The 24,547-nt window shown below is 36.9% G+C and overlaps 2 protein-coding genes across 5 annotated transcripts in view; both read right to left on the bottom strand.

The window, feature by feature from the left end:
• Positions 1 to 13,754, bottom strand: part of LOC137037904 (MAP7 domain-containing protein 1-like) — a 48,717-nt gene extending 34,963 nt beyond the window's left edge. For 2 of the 4 annotated variants that reach the window (XM_067412291.1, XM_067412292.1), the window contains exon 1: positions 13,396 to 13,754. In XM_067412291.1, coding sequence (XP_067268392.1) covers positions 13,396 to 13,462 — 67 coding nt within the window. In that variant the 5' untranslated portion in view covers positions 13,463 to 13,754. The remainder of the gene's footprint in view (positions 1 to 13,395) is intronic. The other 2 variants (XM_067412293.1, XM_067412294.1) reach the window with 1 other exon arrangement.
• A 6,014-nt stretch (positions 13,755 to 19,768) lies between these two features.
• stpg1 (sperm-tail PG-rich repeat containing 1) lies at positions 19,769 to 22,998 on the bottom strand. Its single transcript, XM_067361605.1, has 9 exons — positions 22,894 to 22,998; positions 22,748 to 22,805; positions 22,543 to 22,649; positions 22,273 to 22,371; positions 21,923 to 22,102; positions 21,470 to 21,581; positions 20,623 to 20,791; positions 20,024 to 20,214; positions 19,769 to 19,912 (listed from the first exon to the last, which is right to left on the bottom strand). Exons 2-9 carry the CDS (start codon positions 22,776 to 22,778, stop codon positions 19,839 to 19,841), a joined length of 963 nt encoding a protein of 320 aa, XP_067217706.1. The 5' UTR covers positions 22,779 to 22,805; positions 22,894 to 22,998; the 3' UTR covers positions 19,769 to 19,838.
• Positions 22,999 to 24,547: the final 1,549 nt, after the last annotated feature.

Raw genomic sequence — 24,547 nt, 5'->3', positions numbered from 1 at the left:
GTTCTTCAAACTAGACAGCTCATGGCACAGAAAAATGATTCTCAATTCAACAAGAACCACACAACCTGAACAGTTGCCTTGATCACAGACACAACAAACACAAGAACAGCCAGTATTTTAAACCACGACACTCGTAAGCGCTATATTGCATCATTTGCTAATTGGTCTCCTACTGAGACGCTTCATGCTTGTTTGGTGTGTGATTGTCGAGGTCAATCATCTAGAAATAATCAGCATCAATAAACACTTCAACTCTGGGCACAATGATACTCAAAAGACATTGATTTTATATGTCAGAATATACATTTTTTCAACAGTTGTTTGTGTTTTTTTATGGTGGTTTTTTTTTTTCAGAAAACGTCCAAAAGCCTCTGACCTCAGATCAGTAAAAATGAGATAAGCTGTTTTAATGGACTCTTATCCTTCTATATTAAAGCTTCCCTTGAGTGGTTTAATGGAAAGAGCATCCAAATGTATATACGCATGCTTAAACTGTGTGTGTTTATGTGAGTGGACGTGAAGGATGTCGGCACGGTGACTATGTTTACATGTGCAGTGACCCACATCTATCCGTCCGCGTGTTTTGGCAGCTGCCTTCAGCAGCATGGCCACAAAATGTCAACGGGAAATCAAATGAATGTTTTACTTTCTTAAAGGGTTAGTTCACACAAAAATAAATATTATCCTATTATTTACCCACCCTCAAACCATAGGTGTGTACGGCCGTCTGCCGGAAGCTAGTTATTATAGTTAATAAAGATTTAAATATGTATATTTTTCTTACAAAAACCCATTGCTTCACTTCATAAGGCCTTTATTAACCTCCTGTAGGCGTATGGATTATTTTTATGGATGGATGCATTTTTGGGGGGCTTCAAAATCTGGCCCCCCATTCTCTACCATTATAAAGCTTGGAATAGCCTGGATATTTTTAAATATATCTCCGATTGTGTTCATCTGAAAGAAGATAGTCATATACACCTAGGATGGATTGAGGGTGAGTAAATCATGAGATAATTTTCATTTTTGGGTGAACTATCCCTTTAATACATGTTTCTGATCTTTCTGCTTATTTTTAAACGTATGTATTATTCAAAGCAACTTGCATTGCATTTAAGCAATACATTTTTTTTTCAATTCATGCATTCCATGGGAATCAAACCCATAACCTTGGCATTGCTGGTGCCATGCTCTGTTGTTTGAACTATAGGAATTTATGAGTGCATGTTATCACACAGAATGAAATACTTTGTCTTTGTAAAGTGCAACATATTACAATATATACAATAGTAAGTAAGTGGACTTCTGAGAAAAAAAAAAAAAAAGTATCATTTTAAAGCACACAACAGCATTACCAAGCCCACACAAAACCAGTGTCTGCAGAATTCCACCAAAAGCTCAACAAATTTCCTCAGAATATTTTGGCTAATTCAATGTTTTCTGTAACAATAAGAGTGCAGTATTCTCAGCTCTGTTCAACCCATGTCACGGCCCACACTGTGGTCACTTAACCAGGCCACAATGATAAAGATAAGGGGAAAAAAGCTGTGAACTTGAAAACAATCCATTCTTAATTCTCATCACCCTCTGAAGAGTGAAATTTCACAAAAAAAGAAAGAAAGAAAGAAAGAAAGAAAGAAAGAAAGAAAGAAAGAAAGAAAGAAAGAAAGAAAGAAAGAAAGAAAGAAAGAAAGAAAGAAGACTCTTATGCTCATCAAGGCTGCACTTATTTTAACAAAAATACAGTAAAACAGTAATATTGTGAAATATTATTAAAGTTTACTACTGACATGTAATTGACAATTGATAAATAGAAAATTCGAAAAGAACAGCATTTAAATAAAAAAAAATTGTGACATTATAAATGTTACTTTTGATCAATTTAATGAATGCTTGCTGAATAAGTATTTTTGTCTGGCTATCACCAGACCAAGCTCAATTTAAAATTGAACATTGGTCTGGGGAGTTTGCTATGCATTTCCTACTGCACAAGAGGCGTGATCAACGAGCATTATTCACGCAATTGGATGAATATCACCAATCAGATCCGGGTGACGTACTTTTGCAGAGCGATGCGAAAACTCCAGGCAGGTTTAGTTTGTATTGGTTTGTAGCATTGATCAGCGGTTTGCAGAAGCAGCAATGGCATCTAACGATTTTTGCAGATTTTGCAAAAAACATGAAAGTGATCAGTATTTACATCCTCTCGAGCGATTTGTTTGCTAAACTAAAGAAGTAATTTAGCATCATTGAGAGGTTAAAAGGAATTGGATTGACGGTCGTGCGAGAGACGTCATCGTGTTATACCCGCCCAGAGCCATAAAAAGAGCTCTATATCCGCCAATAGCGAGCAAGGTGGTTAAGCCAGTCTGTGATTGGTTCCCGCAAAAGTGTAACTGATGCAGCGGAAATGAATGTACGGGTTTCCAGAGTTGCCGGGTGAAATCAAATCGCCGGCAGATAAGGCTGGGTTTACCCAGTCTATAAGTATTTATTTTTTCTTTAAAAAATTTTGAACAGTATTTTGTATTCAAAAAGAAAATTGAAAAATAATATGTGTAATTAAATTTTAATGATAATAAAAAAATAAATACAAATAATTTAAAATGAAAATATAGACAAAAGAGGGGAAATTAATATTATGTGATACAACACAACAAAATACTGGGTTAAAAACAACCCAAGTTGGGTAAAATATGGACAAACTCAGCGATTGGGATAAATGTTTGCCCAGCATGCTGGGCAGTTTATTTAACTCAACTATTGTTTTAAAATGACTATATGTCTGGCTTAAAATGAACCCGAAATAGGCTGGAAATTAAAAATCAGACACATAATTACTAGAGTAGAGGCAACATTAATAATCAAAAGGAGAACATTTATTAATAAACAATTTAATAGATGTTAATTATTCAATTATTATTTATTAAACATATTAATAAATTATAATTTCCAGCCTATTTTGGGTTCATTTTAAGCAAGCAATATAGTAATTTTTGAACAATAGTTGTGTTAAATAAAACTATCCAGCAGGTTGGGTCAAATATTTAACCTAACCGCTGGGTCAAAACAACCCAGTTGCTGGGTTTGTCCATTTGTAACCCAACATTTTTTAGAGTGCTTAATACAAGCTAGTATAAGTTTTACTGCAGATTTTGCCCCACGACAAAATACATAATTAGTCCCAGAGAGCAAAATCGAGCCAAAAATCATATACTTTGCTATGTTTAAATTCATGCAAATATTGTCAAAATGTACGACAGGGGTGTAGAGAAGCTATATCTGCGATTGTCCATGTCACGTCTAGCCATCTCTGTGTGCACTGAAGCAAAAGAGGACAGATATAAATATGTAAAACAGAGCAAACTGATGCTGCCTGTCATAAGAGCTGATCCTGGCAGAAGTGTGAAGGCTCTCTGAAAGTGAAGGCTCTCTGAAACATCACAGTATAAAATAGCTTTTGAAAGTCACAACATTTGTGTAAACTATAGTGAAAAGGATTATGAATCTGATGGTTAGATCTCTGAACATCAGTTGTTTTGATTCTGTAAACAAGAGAATGAATAAAACTAACAAAACACCTCCAGAAATGTCAAATTACTCCAGGTGCACCCTGCAATTAGAGCTCCGTAAGCTGCTTTTAGAGTAACGCACCTGCAAAAAAAAGTAATTGTCTAAATGCAGCCAAACAGAGCAAAAAGAGTTGTGTTTAGAAGGAAATGCCCCTTTAATTCCCTGCACGCTCCTTCCATTAGGAGCCACTTGATACTGAGGTCATTTTATGGAGGACGGACAACCTGCGTCCATGACTGAGTCTCTTCCAAGCCAAGATGAAAGCGGAAATGACACCGCCAACCCAAGCCACCGTGACTCGTTATTTAAAACATTAAAATGAAAGATCATTCAGCGCTCTGTGAAGAGCAGCTAATATTACCTTCATCATATGACCGTGTCTATAAATACCTACTGGTCTATTCAGACACACTTGGGGGAAAGTGTTAATCTGCCTTTCTGCCGCACATGCTGCAGCGACAGGAGATTCATTTTGAAGGTCACCAGAAGCAGATGAAAGAACATCAGGGAAAGAACCCAAGAAATGATGAGTCATGTGACTCATTCCCAGCAGGAAACGCCTTCTGAGATCTCAACACATGCTGCAGACTCTCTCCCACCACGTCCTAATAGATGTTTCTCTTAGCAATTGCATAGAGCATCTGTTTTAGATTATATTACGACTGCTGAAGCACTTTAAGGTGTGGCAGAGCTGTTTCTAGATCAGTGTTATGCAGCAATAATGTTGAGCAAAACACACTTGTGCAGCTGTGGCGCTAATATTAGTAGGCCAGTCCTGTGACCACACTGGAGACAAGCGACTGACGGGGTGTGTGAACACACACACAAGCACATGCTAACGACTGTTTTCTCTTTCTGAAACACTCATGTCTCTCGTCAAAGCCGTACTGATGGTTACAGCTGCTGGTGAACCAGTTGAGACTTTATATGCGCACCACACATGAACACAAGTTCATGCCAACAGCCTTAACATACACTAAACAACAGCATCTGACACTAACACACACTGTGTTATTATACAGTACAACATATGCAAACCAGGGGCAGAAATAAACCTTTTGAATTGATTTTCAGAGGCGTTTTTTAACTTTATTACACCCTTTAAAAATAAATGTTACAAAATAGGGTTTTTGCAGCGATGTGATAAAAGAACCATTTTTGGTTCACCAAAGAAACTATCAGTGAACATTTCTTAAAGGGTTAGTTCACCCAAAAATGAAATTTCTGTCATTAATTACATCGTTTCACACCTGTAAGACCTTCATTCATCTTCAGAACACAAATTAAGATATTTTTGATGAAATTCGAGAGGTTTCTGATCCCCAAAAGAAAGCAAGATAATTGAAAGCAACCGTCATTCAAGGTCTATAAAAGTAGTAAAGACATGGTTAAAATAGCAACCTGGTCTCATAGGAAAGACGTACCTGTTGGAATGTTTTCGCGAGTCGCCAAAATACATACCAATATACATATCACTGCAGTTTTCAATAGAAATGAATGCTAGAGGCATTAAAACAGCAAGTGCTTTTATCATTTTCATAGTGTGCATGGTTTGTAAACTAATATATTTTGGACTTTGCATTGCTTCTATGTTTTGCTTTTCTGACATAACAAGCTTGCTCACGGAGTTGTACTTAAAGGTGCCCTAGAAGGTTTTTTTACAAGATGTAATATAAGTCTAAGGTGTCCCCTGAATGTGTCAGCTCAAAATACCCCATAGATTTTTTTTTAATAAATTGTTTTAACTGCCTATTTTGGGGCATCATTAGAAATGCGCCGATTCAGGCTGCTGCCCCTTTAATTGCTTGCGCTCCCCACCCCCAAGCTCTTGACTCTATATACATTGCATAAACAAAGTTCACACAGCTAATATAACCCTCAAAATGGATCTTTACAAAGTGTTCCTCATGCATGCATCGGATCATGTGAGTACAGTATTTATTTGGATGTTTACATTTGATTCTGAATGAGTTTGAGGCTATGCTCTGTGGCTAACAGGCTAATGCTACACGGTTGGAGGGATTTATAAAGAATGAAGTTGTGTTTATGCATTATACAGACTGCAAGTGTTTAATAATGAAAATAGCAACGGCTCTTGTCTCCGTGAATACAGTAAGAAACTATAGTACATTAGCAACATGCTAACAAAACATTTAGAAAGACAATTTACAAATATCACTAAAAATATCATGTTATCATGGATCATGTCAGTTATTATTGCTCCATCTGCCATTTTTCGCTATTGTCCTTGCTTTCTTACCTAGTCTGATGATTCAGCTGTGCACAGATCCAGACGTTAATACTGGCTGCCCTTGTCTAATGCCTTTAACATGGGCTGGCATATGTAAATATTGGGGGCGTACACCCCGACTGTTACGTAACAGTCTGTGTTATGTTCAGGTTCGCCTGTTCTTCGGAGGTCTTTTAAACAAATGAGATTTATATAAGAAGGAGGAAACAATGGAGTTTGACTCACTGTATGTCATTTCCATGTACTGAACTCTTGTTATTCAACTATGCCTAGGTAAATTTAATTTTCCATTCTATGGCACCTTTAAGACGAGGAAGCCCTGGGTACGAATCCCGTGAAAGGCGAATCACAGTAAAAGAGCTCAAACAGCAATCTAAACAAGCTAAAACGGCACGATTACGGATGCTTTTTAAGTCACAATTGCTTTTGTGAACACTAACGTTTTTCTAATGAGACTGAGTTGTAAAATAGTCAACGTGACTACAGTGGGTCAACCTTAATGTTATGAAGCGACGAGAATACTTTTTTGTGCGCAAAAACAAAACAAAAATAACGACTTTATTCAACAATACTGAGCTGGCGTTCTGACGTAAAACCTAAAAACGTAAACAAGAGAAGAAATTGTTGAATAAAGTCGTTATATTTTGATTTTGCGCATGTATGATGTATGACCAAAATTCTTCTTGTCTTGTAGTCCAGACCCACCAGAGTCTCACAAACCACACTTTGGTGATTCTACATACTTTCTGAGACTCTAAAAGGTTACTTCAACAAAGAAAACACTATGTCAGGGGATTCATAGAGCAAAAGAAAGCTCAGAAAGCTTTGAAAACCAGCAAGACTTTTAAAGTCTCCACTATTCTGTAGAAGTTTAAGAGACTGTTTAATGTGCTTACAGAATTCTGAAAATCCCTTTTGGTCTGCGGAAAGGATGAAAGAAATCATACCGATGTACTGTAAACTGAAAGTGCTGAGTAAAGTTTGCTAGAATGCCACAAGCTTCAATATAATGGAAACTAGACTCTGGGCATGTAATGTAATGTGTCTAATTACAGAAAAAGTTGCTGAATTTTAGCATAAATTAACATTTATAATAACCATTTACAAACATTCTCTCAGCACACCAACAATGAAATGCATTATTCAGAAATTATTCATAGTCTGACCTCATTTTCAGATCTGTATGTTGGTAAACACATATTCATTCCGGTTCATTTAAAATCTTCTGTCCTTGAGGAGATCCTGTTTTCTCATGTTCCGACTCAAAAGGAATTCACACGCCCTGCTTACGTAAGACGGAGACAGATTTCCACTGTTTTCCTGCCTTCAAGAAAAGTCTTTGTGCAACAGTGAAGACGAGATCTAATCACACAAATTCTCACTTTGTTTATTTTTCAGCTGCTGCCACAAAACAGTTTTGCCAACAAAAACATGATCCTGACTTCCACGACTCTGCAGACGCCACACCTCATCATTGAAGCAGAACTGCAGAATAAGACGATTAATCTCTAATTTCATAGTGCACACTGTCAGTTTTAAAACAGAAATGGCTCTGAGGTCTGAAACATCATTGAACACCATCATTATGAGCTTTAGGGTAAACAGAGCTCAGAGTGGAAAGAACTGCCAAATTATGGTGTTTCTCCATGTTAAAATGACTTCATCGTCTGCCAATTGCTGCTTAAGGTTATTAAGAGGTCATTAAAAAGTCTGTTATTGATGTTTTAAGAGGAAAGAAGGACATCCAGGTCTAGTGTCCTTGTAGAGCCGGATGTGGCATTTCCTAAACTTCCTACGGTTACATACAACTAAAGCAGAATGCAAAAACTGGACTCTAGAAACATCTCTCCTGTTTGACAACTCAAATCTTTGTAGATATCTGTGGTTAACTATAAGGAATTTAAATGAAATCCAAAGGCTTTCTGTCCCTCCATTGACAGCTACGCAACTACCAATTTGATGCTTCAAAAAGTTCATAAAGAGATAGTAAAACTAATCCATATGTATTGAGCAGTTTAGTCCAAATTTCCTGAAGAGACATGATAACTTTATATGATGAACAGATTGAATTTGTGCTTTTATTCACATATAAACTTTCATCAACTCACATCAGTTATGATAAACAGAAGCTCAAGCATGCTTGCTTGACGTTAGAGAACTGATGAGGTAAGTTTGAGCTTCTGGAAGAACCAATGAGGTTTATTCTCATGTTACGCAGCATGTTTAAGCTTCAGCAAGAACCAATGAGGTTCATTCTCATGTTACGCATCATGTTTAAGCTTCAGCAAGAACCAATGAGGTTCATTCTCATGTTACGCATCATGTTTAAGCTTCAGCAAGAACCAATGAGGTTTATTCTCATGCTACGCAGCATGTTTAAGCTTCAGCAAGAACCAATGAGGTTCATTCTCATGTTGCGCATCATGTTTAAGCTTCAGCAAGAACCAATGAGGTTCATTCTCATGTTACGCATCATGTTTAAGCTTCAGCAAGAACCAATGAGGTTTATTCTCATGTTCATAGCATGTTTAAGCTTCAGCAAGAACCAATGAGGTTCATTTTCGTGTTACGCAGCACGTTTGAGCTTCAGCAAGAACCAATGAGGTTCATTCTCATGTTACACAGCACGTTTGAGCTTCAGCAAGAACCAATGTTAGTTCTCATGCGTCAAGCAGATTGAGCAACTGTTTGTGTTTGCTGATAATGTTTATATGTGTATAAAAGCCTAAATACAATCAGTTCATCATATAAAGTGATCAAGTCTCTTCAGAAAATGTGGACTAAACCGTTCAATTCATATGGATTTGTTTTACGATTCTTTTTATAAACTTTTTGAAGCATCAAAGTGGTAGTTGCATAGCTGTCAACGGAGGGGAAATCTCTCAGATTTCATAAAAAATATCTTGTGAACTTGTGTTCCGAAAATGAACAAAAGTCTTACAGGTGTGGAACGACATGAGGGTGAATAATTAACCACAGAATTTTTAACTAATGTTAAACTAACCCTTTAACCATGAAATATTATACTATACTAGTGTTTTTAAGAACCCAGAAAGCAAAATTCTGATCTTGCTTTAATGAAAAACAATATTTTACTTACAAAGAACAATTTGCCAATGCAAGAAGAGTATCCCGCCAAAAAAAAAAAAAAACTCATATAAAGAGGAATTGAAATCATTTTTAAGACTGAGGATAATAACAAGGCATTTCTGGTTGGTAAGGTGGTTTGAATGGTTGCTACCTCATAAAATTCTTAATTCAGCAAATAAATCATATTAGAAAACATACAACTTTCTATATAGCACTAAAATCCAAGCTGTTTCCGGGCAGATTTTATGGCTCTCTCCAGTTCTTGTCTTTTTTCCTCTCATCTTGTTGCTCTTCCGCCCACATAAAACTTCAGATTCAGGCCTCTGGAAACAAACATCTCACATTCGAATAAAATCCTTCCCTCGTCTCTCTATTCCTTCCTCCTCTCTTTCCTTTTCCGTCTTCCCACACGGTTATGACACACAGCTCTTGCCAAAGATACCTCCAGAAATAGAAGTCATCCCCTTATTACTTGGTCTACTTGTATATAACAACATTATGTTGGAAAACAGTCACGATTACTTGAGGACAACACCGACTGCCATGATGTATGCAACATAAAATCATACAAAATGTGGTGATATGCCACAAACTACTCATATTTTCCACTGAAAGCAGAAGTAAAAATGGGGTGTCTATATTTGGATGTATATTTATCATGGCAAATGTTGGCTATGACAACAAAGTGTATGTTTTACCGTTAAAGGAAGCTTTTCAGGTTATTTAAACTGTGAGTTTTGCTGCAGACACAGAAAATTATTTTAAAGCATATATTTATAGCAGTCTGTTGGGTAATATTATTATGAAATTCTTTGTATGAAAGCTGTCGCAAGAATCTTGTGCAGTCTGCTGAGCTGGCCACTTTGGCCAGATATTGAAATTTCCAACCCTTTAAGACCTCTTGGAAAAAAAAAAAGCAGGAAATATTTCGTCATTGGCTCTGAGTGTCTGAGAATGAGAATATCCACGTCATACATTACTAACACAGACAAAAGCCTTCAGCTTGAACAATTACTCAATCCCACAGGAAATAAACCTCACAAATGTTCTCATCTGGACTTACTCTTTTTTTTTAAAAAAATTAAGTCTCTTCAGTGGTTCTGCACTTCAGGTCGAACCCTTTTCTCAAGAGATATTTCAGCTGTACAGTGTTCTTGAGTTGCTATATGGTTCTTTGGAGATTTTGTGCATGTGTCTATTCCTCGCAAACTTAAAGGTGCCCTAGAACCAGTTTTTACAAGATGTAATATAAGTCTAAGGTGTCCCCTGAATATGACTGTGAAGTTTCAGCTCAAAATACCCCATATATTTTTTTATAAATTTTTTTAACTGCCTTTTTTGGGGAATCCTTAACTATGCACCGATTCAGCGCGCGGCCCCTTTAAATCGCGGGCTCCCTGCCCCCACCGCCTCCAGAGCTCTCGACTATAATACAATGTATTTACAAAGTTCACACAGCTAATATAACCCTCAAATGGATCTTTACAAGATCCATACTGCATGCATGCGTCGGATCATGTGAGTATAGTATTTATTTGGATGTTTACATTTGATTTTGAATGAGTTTGAGGCTATGCTTCATGGCTAACGGCTAATGCTACACTGTTGGAGAGATTTATAAAGAATGAAGATGCATTTATGAATTATACAGACTGCAAGTGTTTAAAAATGAAAATAGCGACGGCTCTTGTCTCCGTGAATACAGTAAGAAACGATGGTAACTTTAACCACATTTAACAGTACTTTTTAGAAAGATCACTAAAAATATCATGATATCACGGATCATGTCAGTTATTATTGCTCCATCTGCTATTTTTCGCTATTGTTCTTGCTTGCTTATCTAGTCTGATGATTCAGCTGTGCACATCCAGAAGTTAATACTGGCTTGTCTAATGCCTTGAACATGAGCTGGCATATGCAAATATTGGGGGCGTACATATTAACGATCCCGACTGTTACGTAACAGTCGGTGTTATGTTATGTCTTTTAAACAAATGAGATTTACATAAGAAGGAGGAAGCAATGGAGTTTGAGACTCACTGTATGTCTTTTCCATACTGAACTCTTGTTATTCAACTATGCCAAGGTAAATTAAATTTTTGATTCTAGGGCACCTTTAAATATATGTGGCTACAAATTTTTATTAAATTCTACTTAAATATGTCACCAAAATAATGCTATAGCTGGCAAACATAGCCTAGATATTTTATTGAAATGGAATAAATTTAATTAGGAATAAAATTATAGTGAACTACACTCTGGGTTAAAAAAAAAAACCCAAGTTGGATTGATAATGGACAAATCCAGCGATTGGGTTGTTTTCACCCTTTTTTGTTGCCTCTAGTAGTTATGTGTCTGATTTTTAATTTCCAACCTATTTTGGGTTCATTTTAAGCCAGCCATATAGTAATTTTTAAACAATAGTTGAGTTAAATAAAACTGCCCAGCATGTTGGGCAAACATTTAACCCAACCGCTGGGTTAAAACAACCCAATCGCTGCTTTTGTCCAACCCAACTTGGGTTGTTTTTAATGCAGCATTTTTTTTAGAGTGACAATAAAGCATATTATGACCTAAAGTTTCTCATATGGCACAAGGCTCTAATCTTCTAGGTTCTTATTGCAAGACAGCAAAGATAAATATATAATATGTAGAAATATTATAGTACAAAATAGTTCTCATCGAGTGGAATCTCTATGTCCAGTACAGAAAATGTCTTCTAGTGTGTGAGAAAACCTGATAATCTTTGTAGAGAGAGCCATACCATCTCATCGGTGAGGGGGAAACAGTGTCCCTTTGAACAAGTTCAGTCTTGAAGAGTGTTGGTCTGGAGCCCAAAACACTCACTACAAAGGAATCAATGTTTCAGGATTCTCTGACCTGTCTTTCTCTCTCCCTGAGCTTCAGACTGTAGGACAAGGCCTCCATCAGAGCTGATAATAAAGCCACACTGCGGTCCGTGACTCAGATGGCTCAAGGTGTGAGACATACAGCTGCCACTGATCTAGGATCAGCTTTACATTCTCAGGATGTGAATAACAGACGCCAGAACAAAATGTGGGAGGAACCAGATCAGAACTGACTGGTCCTTTAAAAAGAAGGAATGAGGTTATTAAAGAGCTACAAGAATGGCAAAATAATATTACAGACAGTAGAGCTGCTATTCATCTTCATGGTTTCTAGGCTGCAGATTACTGGCCCGGGTCAAAAATGAAGAGAACGAGGTCTGTTTTTAACACAGTCATCACATAGGAATGCATTTACAGTACTGAGATTCCTCCTCTTTTGCGCATTTTTATAATATAGGGCCGCACAAGTGTACGTGTGGTATGCCAGTTCATAAAACAGCCCTTTTGAATTTTACATTTTAAATCCACCAGCCTAAAAATACCAAGAGACAGGAATGTGCTGCTCAAACAAAGATCTTGTGAGATAATGACTAGAATGATTCCTTAGCATAACACACACTGATCTACTAGCATTGGTCTACCTGCAAGCACACATCTGGAAGCTCTGACCTTGCCATTAAAGGTGATTTATGAGAGGACTCCTAAGGGATTGCATCCTATTTCAGAAGATACTTTCATTCAAAGCAGCTTACAGTACATTATGACTAAAACATGAGGTTAAATGCCTTGATCAAGGACACAATAGCTGATTATGAATCACACTTTATGGGATTTGAACCTGCAATCTCTAGGTTTAAAACCCAGATCTATAACAATTATACTACAGAATCCATTTTAAACATGATCCATAAACGAATTTCTCTCTTTCATGTAAAATTTATCATGAAATGCAAGTTGGGGATGTTATCTGACTCAGACTGTGTCATGTGTGATTCGATATTTTTACTGGCAAACGAAATAAAAATACTGATTAAGAACATTTTTTGTAGTTGCTAATTGCAGGATCACATTGAGTGCTGTATCATAAAGCAATAGGACTGTTAATCATGATGGCAAACTTGTGAGCTTTCATTTGGTGCTGAATAATTACTGTAACAGATATGTAGAGGGTAAACAGACGTGCGCGTGGCTGTTTTTGCGCACACCGGTACTGCGCTTAAACCTAAGATAAAATCTTAATATATAAACGCACTGATGGTTTTCTCATGGAAATATAGTAATGATCAAATAAACAAAACGACGAATATACTAACCGTCCAAATCATGTAAGGCACAAAAAAATATACAGCGTCGACGTTACACCACAAAATTTCCACAGAAATGCGAATAGCCGTTATCCAGGTCACGCGCAACTGAGCCGCTACTTTTATCGTTTTCTTAATGACAGGTGGCACAGAAATCTACCTTTAACATACGAAGTGTCAAGCAGAAAATAAAACACTTTAAAATGACTGAAATTATGCGTTCATATGAAGACTCCCCTGAAATATTCAGCGTCCTTTGACCACCCGTGCTTTTATCCAGGGTTTAATGGACATATTGTGTGTATTTCTTAATTTCAGTTGTACATACCTTGGTCTGACAGCGTCAGTTTTTCTTCAAAGCTGCTCTCTAGAGCCTTGTTCTCCATTTTGTTCATGGTTTGTAGTCAGTCATTCCATTACAGGGTCCAAAAGAGACGCGTAAAAAGAGGAACTCCCAGTTATGAACACACCCGAATGCGGTGGCCCTTTAAATCTGATCAATAACAAACAACTGAGCTCTATTAAAAGAGAAAAACGATCGATGATAGGTTAAATTCGCTATTCCCACTCAATTGTGTGATCTCAGATGTGAAAACTAAAGATAGAAGAAGAGGGGGGCCCAGAACCGGGGCCCTGCCCACCACACAGCAGCCGCTCGCTGAATACAGCCGCTCTATGCGGGACGGTCTCTGCCTATCCACTGGACCGCACCATTGACCTGGATGGGGGACACTGACACAAAGTTAGCACGTTTAAAAAGGATACTCGTCTTTATATAGATTTTTTTTTTGTTTTATATGTTTAATGTACGTCAGTAAAAGAAGGAAAACACTGGAATCGTCTGAGGTGCTGTAAAGAAAAATATATGTTTGTAGGTTTGTACAGCATGGCTCCCCCTTCTGGTTTCTAAAAGCTGCATCTGCGGCAGAGGGATGGAGGCACACGTCCTTTAATGTGTCCCACTGGAAAACTGAGGTGGATCCCATATTTTAGAAGTCATCCAGTGTACACTATGACCTGGTGGGCCTGCAAACGCAAGATAGATGATACATTTATTTATCAGAACAGATGTTGATTAAAAATGCTTAATATCGTAATAAGTAGCACCTAATTATAATAATACATATAACAGTGCATACCCACCTTTTGGATAGATGTTGGCAGGTTGTGGGACAAGTTGGCAGTCACTAAGGCTTTAGTTTTAAAACGGATAATGATATATGATTGTATATATAAATTTAATGTGTTGCTCGTTTACGTTTACACAAAGGCTACAGGTCTTTTATATAGTTCTCTAAAAACACATAACAATGATTGCTCTTAAAGGATTAGTTCACTTCAGAATTAAAATTTCCTGATAATTTACTACCCCCATGTCATCCAAAATCTTTCTTCAGTCAAAAAGAAATTTAGTTTTTTGAGGAAAACATTCCAGGATTTTTCTCCATAGTGGACTTCAGCGGTGACCAATGGGTTGAAGGTCCAAATTGCAGTTTCAGTGCAGCTTCAAAGGGCTCTACATGATCCCAGCTAAAGAAAATGGGTCTTATCTTGTAAAACTTATCTAGTCTTTTTTTTTAGAAACAAAAAGGGTAAAAAAAAAAAGTATACTTTTTAACCATAAATGCTAGCTCTGCAATGTGCCATGCATTACATAGTCATGTTGGAAAGGTCACGCGTAATGTAGGCGGAAGTACTGAGCAAGTTTTTACAAAGTGATCGTGCAAAGACTAAGTCAAACAGCCTTCACAAAAAAAACAAAAAAGCAATGATGTCGGACGAAGTTGGAGGATAAATGAGATGATTACCTTTCCAAAATGATTACGTAACGTGTGGCACATTGCAAGCATTTGTGGTTAAAAAGTATATAATTGTTTTTTTGTTTTTTTTAAATGACAGATTGTTTCACTAGATAAAACCCTTATTCCTCGTCTGGGATCTTGTAAAGCCCTTTTTGAAGCTGCACTGAAAATGACATTTGGACCTTTTAAACCCGTTGGTCCCTATTGAAGTCCACTATATGGAGAAAAATCCTGGAATGTTTTCATCAAAAACCTTAATTTCTTTTCGACTGAAAAAGAAAGACAAACATCTTGGATGACATGGGGTGAGTAAATTATCAGGAAAATTTGATTCTGAAGTGAACTAATCCTTTAAAATAGAAAACATGACTGTAAAGCAGGTTGCCCATTTTATCTCAAAATAACTAATAAATTAATATTGCATACATTTAAGTAAAGGTCTGCCTTGAAACAAGGCATAACAAACTGATAACCTTACTATTTTTTTTACATTAAACATCACATTAAATTAGATTTCATTCAAACAATGTTGCAAGAATACAGTTATGTCCAAGACCTAAAATATATGACAAGCACCAATCAAAAACCTTCAGACCTTCTAACTGAGATCACACCAGTCTGAGACTGCTGGAAATGTCATTATGATTCCCACTGGATTGAGTCATGTGTAAGCCAATGCGAGTCTGGTCTTATTTAATACTTTAACTAGAGCATTTAAGAGTTGAAATCAGGCCATTATAGCAGCACGGAGCAAATCAGCCATCTGGTACTACTGATATAACCCAGCCAACAATACCAGCACTAAACTAGTGGAGCATAACTGCATTAAACCACTTACATTTGTGTGAGTCATCTGCATGTCCAAAACAAAATTGGGCAAATGGATAAAAAAAGACATGTAGTGTTTATGCAGCTAAAGCAGACATAAAAATAATGCAGAGGTCAAAAACCGCATGCAACGCAGTCAGGCGGCGAGTTTTCTCAGACTGCTTTCAGTCCATGCTTGGGGGTATTTTGAGATAAATGTGGCTCCAATCAGTCATGAGTTAAACAATTGAGATCTGTACAGTGCAGGACCCTGGGGATGTGTATCCGGCATGATGGCGCAGTCATTGCGCACCCTTCCTAAAATCATCTCAGTTATGTCTCGCTGCCATGGAGAACTGCGCAGATGTGATAAAAGAGGCTTTGTCTACATCAGGTGAGAATGCGGTCAGGTTGGTCCCCAAACCAGAAAACAGATTTACATTTAGCTGACGCTTTTATCCAAAGCATCTTACAAAGGTGGTGATTCATCTTAAAAACATAAATCAGGTTTGATTATGATGGGTTTTATATAAACTGCGCAGTGCTTTGCGAAGGTTTCACATCAAAACTCTCAAGAGAGGCAGAACTACAGATAGTAAAGAGGTTAGACAAATCTGATAATGATCTGAGTTTTTTTGTGAACTAAAATGCACCATCATCACTGATAAGAAGGGCAAATCTTATGTTGTGTCCCAAATGACATGTACACTATGCATGCACTATGTATATGTGCATGACATTCAGACAACTAGTTTGAAGGCACGTCCCCTCCACAGCATAACTAAAACTGTGCATGAAGGGTCCAACATTCCACACTTTGTTTTTCTGGTTAAATAAGTGCATCATCCAGGTATTTGAAGTGCACTCCTTATAGTGCATATGTATGTGAATTGGGACGAATCTTGAGTATAATGGTGTAGTTTGGATGTGCTTTTGAAGAAGTACAGTTTGAAGAATCTGTTGGCATCTCCTTCACTGCACTTCAAATTTTGCATTGTTCTCATTGTGGCCATCTGTCATCTAGTAATGTCAAATGCATTATCTTGTTTAATACAATGCTATATAAAAATGTAAATGTAAATAGTTAGAAACACAAAATTGTAATACAAGCAAATTGGAAAATGAGAGGCAACTACATTCTTAAAAATTAAGGTTCCAAATGGGGGATTCTCGTCATAGAGCCTATTTGATTCCCCAAAGAACCTGCTGTGAACAGTTTTTAAAAGAACCACTTTTTTCTTAGTGTGAAGAAGATTTTAATAATCTAAACTTTAGATTAGAACCTTTTTCAACTAAAGAACCTTTTGTGGAATGGAAAGATTCCATGAATGTTAATGGTTCTTTGTGGAACCATCAATGCCAATAAAAGAACCTTTATTTTTAAGAGTGTAGGCATAAGGTGAAAACAGGACAGCTGACTCAAAAATAAAAGCTTTGTTAACAATGCCACATTTGAAGACACGGAAATGTGAGTAATGACATAAATTTGGGATATTGTTCACACAGAGTTGAATGGACTACTTTAAAGGGACTTTTTGCTTTTTTGGCTTTCCACTTTCATTGTGTGCAAACATCAACAAACAAAAACCTATAGGTTCATCAAAAGGGTAGGCAGATTATAGGTAGATGTCTTTCATTTAAAGGTAAACTAATGTATTAAAGGGATGGTTATCACATCACTTTATCAGTTAAGATCAGTTTATGAAATCTGTATGATATGCACATAATAAAAAGAAGCTGTACTAGACAATGGTGAGGTCAGCAGTTGAATATATTCACAGCTGCTGACGGGGGTGGTCCGAACAGCTGCAGGGGTTTGAGATATCACCAACAGGCGACATTCGGGATGGGTGGACAACATTCTGCATTTCTGCACTCTTATTACTCCAAATATTTCAACAGCTAGATCTGGTACTGAATGAAGCGAAGTTCTATAAAAGCAAACACTTCAGACTTTCAGATAGGAGAATGCATATTTGTACTCATTTGGGTGTTGTTAAAAGCTGGAAGCTCACATATGAAAAACCAGTAAACCTAAGATTCAAAATTCTTAACTTGTTCTGCATCGACTGCAGAATGACACCTCAAATAATCCAGCTTGTTGGGGAGAGATGAGCAATTACTTCAAAAAAGATATTACTTCTTCAGAATTTGTCAAACTGGTTGTAAAATTCTCAGAGACTTACATAATGGAGGGACTGAAGCCACCTAAAAATCATTCAATCTGAGGCTTGAGGGTGGTTCATTTGACTTGGGCCAAAGACTATAGAATAACACAAGCCGTGTCACTCGTATTGTTTTGAATGGGAGAAAGTGTAACGCGCAATATGGCGGAATAAGTCCCGCCTTCTAAATAAGAGCCAATCGCCGACTAGTAAAGTCACGCGTCACTTCGCGGCCATTAGAATCACCGGTTTCTATAGAAACAGTCAGACGCGCGCCTCCGAAGAGACGCGCAGTTAGGTCTGCGCATGCGCATTAGCTTGAGCCAGCCTGAAAAATATAGGTTTTTGTCATGATTCGAGCGTTTAGAAACTAAATTTATGAGCCGGTTGTTGTTAGATTCCATTGGTGATTTCAAATATGAAATATAATCATAAAGTTGGTGAACAGTTTTGGAGAAGTTGATGTTTCCCCATTCAAAGAGATTGCATGATGCCCAGGATGCCCGAGAGGCGTTTCAAAGATGGCCGCCGAGTGAAATGACTTGTCTTAAAGGGACTTTGCTTGGGCTAGTAAGTAACCACCCTAGCAACTGAACAGCATCACACTCATCATCACTCAGAATAACACATTAGCAACCGCATAACAATGCCCTGGCAACCACTTACAACAAATATGCACAGGCAAAAACCACACAATTTAAAATTTCAGAAATGGAAAAGTCTAAATACAGCCCTAAATGTACCTAAAAAATAATGCATTTAAAATGTTTAAAAATACCTCTATACTGTAGATCTTATTTTGAAGCTTTTAAAATAGAAGATTTATTCATAATTAGCATTAAAACTCATTAGCATACAGACTACTATTTAAAGATTTGTTGAATTAAATAGCTACTTTTATTCAGCTAGGACACATTAAATTGATCAAAAGTGACAGTAAAGACATTTATAATGTCACAAAAGATTTCTGTTTTAAAAAAATGGTGTTCTTTTGAACATAAAAGAAATCTTTTCTCAGTTTTCACAAAATATTAAGCCGTTTTCAACAGTGATAATAATAATAAATGTTTCTTGAGCAGCAAATCATCATATTAGAATTCTAGAAGGATCATGTGACACTGAAGACTGGAGTAATGATGCTGAAAATTAAGCTTTGATCACAGGAATAAATTACATTTTACAATTTATTAACTTAGAAAACACTTATTTTAAATTGTAATAATATTTCACAATATTACTGTTTTTACTGTATTTTTTATTAAATAAATGCAGCCTTGGTGAACCATCAAAAACATTAAAAGTATGTTTATATTAGCATGTTGCCAGTAAAATCATAATTGAATAATCTTATAAATTGTGACATTATAATCTAAAAAGGTATTAAACAGAAAACAAAAACTCCTGGTGAATCATTTTATGCATAATATTAACCTTGTGCAGAGGTCATTCACTGAAGCTAGAGAGGACATTTTCAAGTCATGAGCGTCTGAAATCCCCTCATAGATTTTGGCATTGTTCAGATGAGCACAGACCTCCACACCCTCTTCTAGTCCCACAACAGCTGCTCCGCTTATTACACCACTGCCCCAGGACCAGCTGAAGCACATCACTCACATCATCATGTTCACCGTCCAGCAGGTCCAGGATCAGCTGCTGATTGATCAAGGGTTTGGAGCTCAGCTGTGTCTGCTCTGACTTTCAGCTGTTCAGACGTGAGTCAGACTGAGAAAGCAGCTCTACGCTTCTGAGAATGCTTTGATTCGTTCAGATCGCTGCAGACATGTCTGCTAGAAGTTCAAAAGCAACTAGATATGTTTTAGAAAAATCCTTAACCTGTGAAATCCTAAACCTGTTTATATATCTGTTCATAGCAAGAATTTGATATAAAAATTCATTATACAAAATAATAATCTTACTGGGGCTGACATTTTATGAAATAAGAGCACACAAATACTTCAAATCTATAGGTAAATCTTTACTAAAACGTATTTAAAAGTTTAAGCAGGTATCCACATTTTTGCAGGATTATACAAAAATGATGTCTTTGAAAGGGCCGTGGCTTCATAGAAACCTGAGAGGAGGAAATGTAGGATATTCAGTACATACATGATAAAGACAAGTGCAGCTAAAATAAGTAAGTAAGCCTCGTTTTTCAATGAAGTAGAGATGATGTAGGTGTTACCTGGACCAGGTATGTCCTGTCCTTTAGCCTCCTGTATCCACCTGCTTGTCCCAGACAGGAAGGCAGCGCTGGACACAAGCTGTTTGGCTGGACGATTGTCGTTCACTATGTCATAGTGTCCCGGGCCGGGGAAGGGTGGGTCTTTGGCGGGTATCAGAGGTGGCGCTGATAATCCCAAGTAGTGTCTCCTTCTGCACAGAGATAATTGATCATCTTATGTGACAAACATAAAGCAGCTATATTATTATATTATACTAACCATAGCATAAGCAGATTAATTGACTCCGAAAATTACCACTTTGGGTGTGCATTATTTTCTAATAATTCAACGGCCTGTCATCAATTATTCCTTACTGAAGAATGAGAAATCTGAGGTATCATGATTATCCTTATACTGCTTTTGAAAACTAGTTAATGATAAAAGCAGCTGTTATAGAATATATTCAAAAGTAGCTGTTTATTCTGATGAAATTTAAATAGCTAAAAAGGCATTCTATAATAGTAGATGTTCCACTAGTGCATTATTGTTCTTAACAGCATGAAATAAAATGTATTTTATTGGTTTAGGTTTAATGCAGTCCAGTTCTGGCAACACTTACGGCAGAACGGTTCTCTTCACGGGTTCTGGCGGCTGATATGGGTCGTAGGTCCCGGGACCGGGGATGTTGTTTCTCACCAGTGGCTGGATCCGGGCAGTGGTGGATTTAAAACAGGAGACAGGAACTTGAGGAGTCTTCTGGATCATAACATCACTCACTTTATAGTGGCCTTCAGAACAAGGATAAAGATAGACAGATTCATAATCTGTAATGTCTTTCATTTGTTTGTCAGGAAATAGTTTTAAACATGAACATATGAATTGAAAAGATTAATGGCATTACAATATTTGATTGTGATTAATGTGATTAGAGCATATCTAATTGCATTAGACATTTCTCTTCATTTACAATAAATACTAGATCTCATTTGGAAACACTTTAGTATGGGGAACACATATTCACTGTTAAATATGACTTTTCCCTCAATAAACTCCTAATTTACTGCTTATTAATAGTTAGTAAGGTAGTTGTTAAGTTTAGGTATTGGGTAGGATTTAGGGATGTAGAATATGGTCATGCAGAATAAGGCATTAATATGTGCTTTATAAGTACTAATAAACAGGCTAATAAGAAACTGTTCTCCATACTGAAGTGTTACCCCTCATTTCACTTCTGAATTTAAAATACAACCCATAATTCAATCTGTACAGTGGCTGTAATTACATGCACATGCAAAGAAACATTCACAACCCTTGAAAAGCCGACAACACTCATTAATATTCATGTTTTCAAATATAATGCTGATTTTACCTTTGTGTTAATTACTGAAGTGTTGATCATTTTAACAGTTTGGATTGCACATTTAATTATTCTCATCTAAATCTGGCCAAATATGTGAGTTACTCACAGGGAGACGGTCCTTTAAAGTTGTCCGAGACACTGGCACTACGTCTGGTTCTGGAGCGAAATGCACAGCGAGCTGAAACGGTTGAATTTCTGTCCACGACACTATAAGACACCTGACAGCAAATGAATAAGTAAATAAATAATACATTACCATTCAAAAGTTTGGAGGCAGTAAGATATTTTAAAGAATTTAATACTTTTATATAGCAAGGATGCATTAAATTGATCAAAAGTCACTGAAAATAAGTTATTTCAAATAAATTCTTTTATTCATCATAGAATCCTTAAAAATGATCATGTTTTTCACCAAAAAATGAATCAGCACAACTGTTTTTAACACTGATAATAATAAGAAACTCATGAGCAGACAATCAGCATATTATAATGATTTCTGAAGGATCATGTGACACCGAAAGCTGAAAGCTTTAATCAATGATTCTACATACATACATACATCATACTGATTTGGAGCAGGATTTTCACTTTTTTGCATTTCTCTCTTCACTGCAAGAGGCAGACGGAACGTTCTGGATTCTCCTCTGTTAAAATCATGCTTGTGAAGCAGAGACGTCTGGAGATTATAAGCATCAGGTCCTGGGCTTAACCTCGGAAAGCTACGGGGCACACGACCAGCCTTGAGATGCAAAAACAGTCAGTAGTATTATTCATAATATCATATTTCAAAGAGATGCAAGGAATGAACTCATTTTCAAATTAAACTGCCTAATGTCAAAAGAATAGGAGTACATGATGAATGACTTAGACTTATATTAAGACATTAACTATCAAAAATAATGCTCTCACTTTTGACGCAAAGCTGCCTGTTCCTCTCTTAGAGAATGAAGGACTGGATCCTTCAACAGATGCATGTGAGATATATGAACCAGGCCCTGGATTCTCATTCTGATAGATAGATAGATAGATAGATAGATAGATAGATAGATAGATAGATAGATAGATAGATAGATAGATAGATAGATAGATAGATAGATAGATAGATAGATAGATTTTTAATGGAATGCCATATGCCATAACAAATGAATGTGGGAGAGATGGATTATTTATGAAACTCACCAGGTGATCCTGAAGCCTCTTTGTCTGAGAGGAAAAACCTTTCTTCTCCTCATTTCTGATGATGACTGTCTGGTACTTGGTAGGAATGGATGAAGCACATCCCTGAGCTACAGAAGCAGACACGTGACTCGGAATAAGAATAAATACAGTAGGCCTACAACCTCTTTAGCAAATTTAAGGAGGTAACTAGAGGTAATTCACTCACACACATACAGTCCTTTGTGTAGTTTACCCATGCTTTCCTTTCCCTGTCATGCAGTTTTCTGTGTGTAGAGGGAGAAAGAAAAAGATAAACATGAAAAATGTCTTTATTTACTAATCACCAGTCAGTTTAAACATCGAGAGAAGTACCTGTCCTGTTGTTTTCATGCTGCTGCAGGTGAACTAACTCAAGAGTTTGGGTCGGATTTATTCTTTGTTGTCATGGCAACATGTAAACGTCACGCTGTGGGTTCCGAAAAATAGTTTGACTGGCAAACCACACAAAAAACAAACAAAATAAATATACAAAACTACTTAAAACAATTATAAATTAAAAAATCTATAATTTTATGACCCCGTTAGCTTAAATATTTTATTAATATGATAGTTGTTCTCCCTTTCGTTCCATTGTCCTCCGGGACGTTTGTATCCATCAGTTAACTCAAGGCAAGTGCTTTTATAACAAACACTCTGTCGCCGCTTGGTGGCTGCTGGCTCTATATGTGTGTGTAAAATGACGGAAAAGTCAAAAAAGCGGGAGAAAGCGCGAGATCTTGTTGTGCGGGACACACGCGAGCTCGAGCTCCATGTTATTGTTGGCTGAAATGTCATATTGGCTAGAAAGAAAAAGAACGCAAGAGGATTCCCCCCGAAGGCGTGGCTTACCCGTTTGTGTCCGTGTTTCATTGGTCAAAGAGGATACGTCACATGGAAACGCCTCAAACGTATGCTGCGTCCCAATTCGCCTACTTATACTACGTCCTAAAAGTATGTACTGTTTTTGTAAAGAAAAAGTACATACTTTTGAGTGTGTAGTAGAAGAGTATGCAAGTTTTGGGACATACTACCTCGTCATAACTGCGTCTTTAACGGACGTTCTGTTGCTTAGTTACTCAACCTGTAACTGTTTAAACTACCTGTCAATCATCTTGTCACAGTTAAAATCCTCCACATTGAATTAAATTTATTTTCCTACCGTTTCGGAGAGAAATGTAGTCGCACGTTGATCTGCCAGTCATGGGTCTTTCATGCAGAGAACTCTCCTCATCTTTGCATAATGATGCATTTAAAAGTTAATGACCAAACACATCGTTATAAAAGTTCACAATGCTGTTGCAGATGAAATATAATGTGGATAACATTTAATAAATATATTTTTGTCAGGTTAGACACTGCTTATTAATCATTCAAGCCCCTTTATCTTAACCGTCGTACCTCGCACGTCCGTCATGTTTGTAGTTTTTAAACACTTTTTATTCGTATTTGTAGTTCTAATCGAATCCTCGTACACAGCGCAATGTGTTATGGGCAATATTAGCTGTTAGAAGTGTGCACGGATCTGCACTTCGAATTCTAACCGGAAAAAGTACACCATCCGGGTATCTTTGGAATACTCATTTCAACATACTACGATTTGGGACATACTAATTCTTTTTTCGAGTACTATTTAGGACGCATAGTATGCGAATTGGGACGCAGCAGTAATCTCAATGAGTATGAAAACTGATAAATGTTATGTTTTTTGGATATAATAATTGTTATTATTATTAGAGCTTTAAAGGGTTAGTTCACCCAAAAATGAAAATAATGTCATTAATTACTCACCCTCATGTCGTTCCACACGCGTAAGACCGTCATTAATCTTCGGAACACAAATTAAGATATTTTAGTTGAAATCCGATGGCTCCGTAGGGGCCTCAATAGGGAGCAATAACATTTCCTCTCTCAAGATCCATTAATGTTCTAAAAACACATTTAAATCAGTTCATGTGAGTACAGTGGTTCAATATTAATATTATAAGGC

Source organism: Chanodichthys erythropterus, chromosome 15 (genome assembly GCF_024489055.1).
Source record: "Chanodichthys erythropterus isolate Z2021 chromosome 15, ASM2448905v1, whole genome shotgun sequence".
Lineage (NCBI taxonomy): Eukaryota > Metazoa > Chordata > Actinopteri > Cypriniformes > Xenocyprididae > Chanodichthys > Chanodichthys erythropterus.
This window is presented reverse-complemented; position numbering and strand designations above follow the sequence as displayed.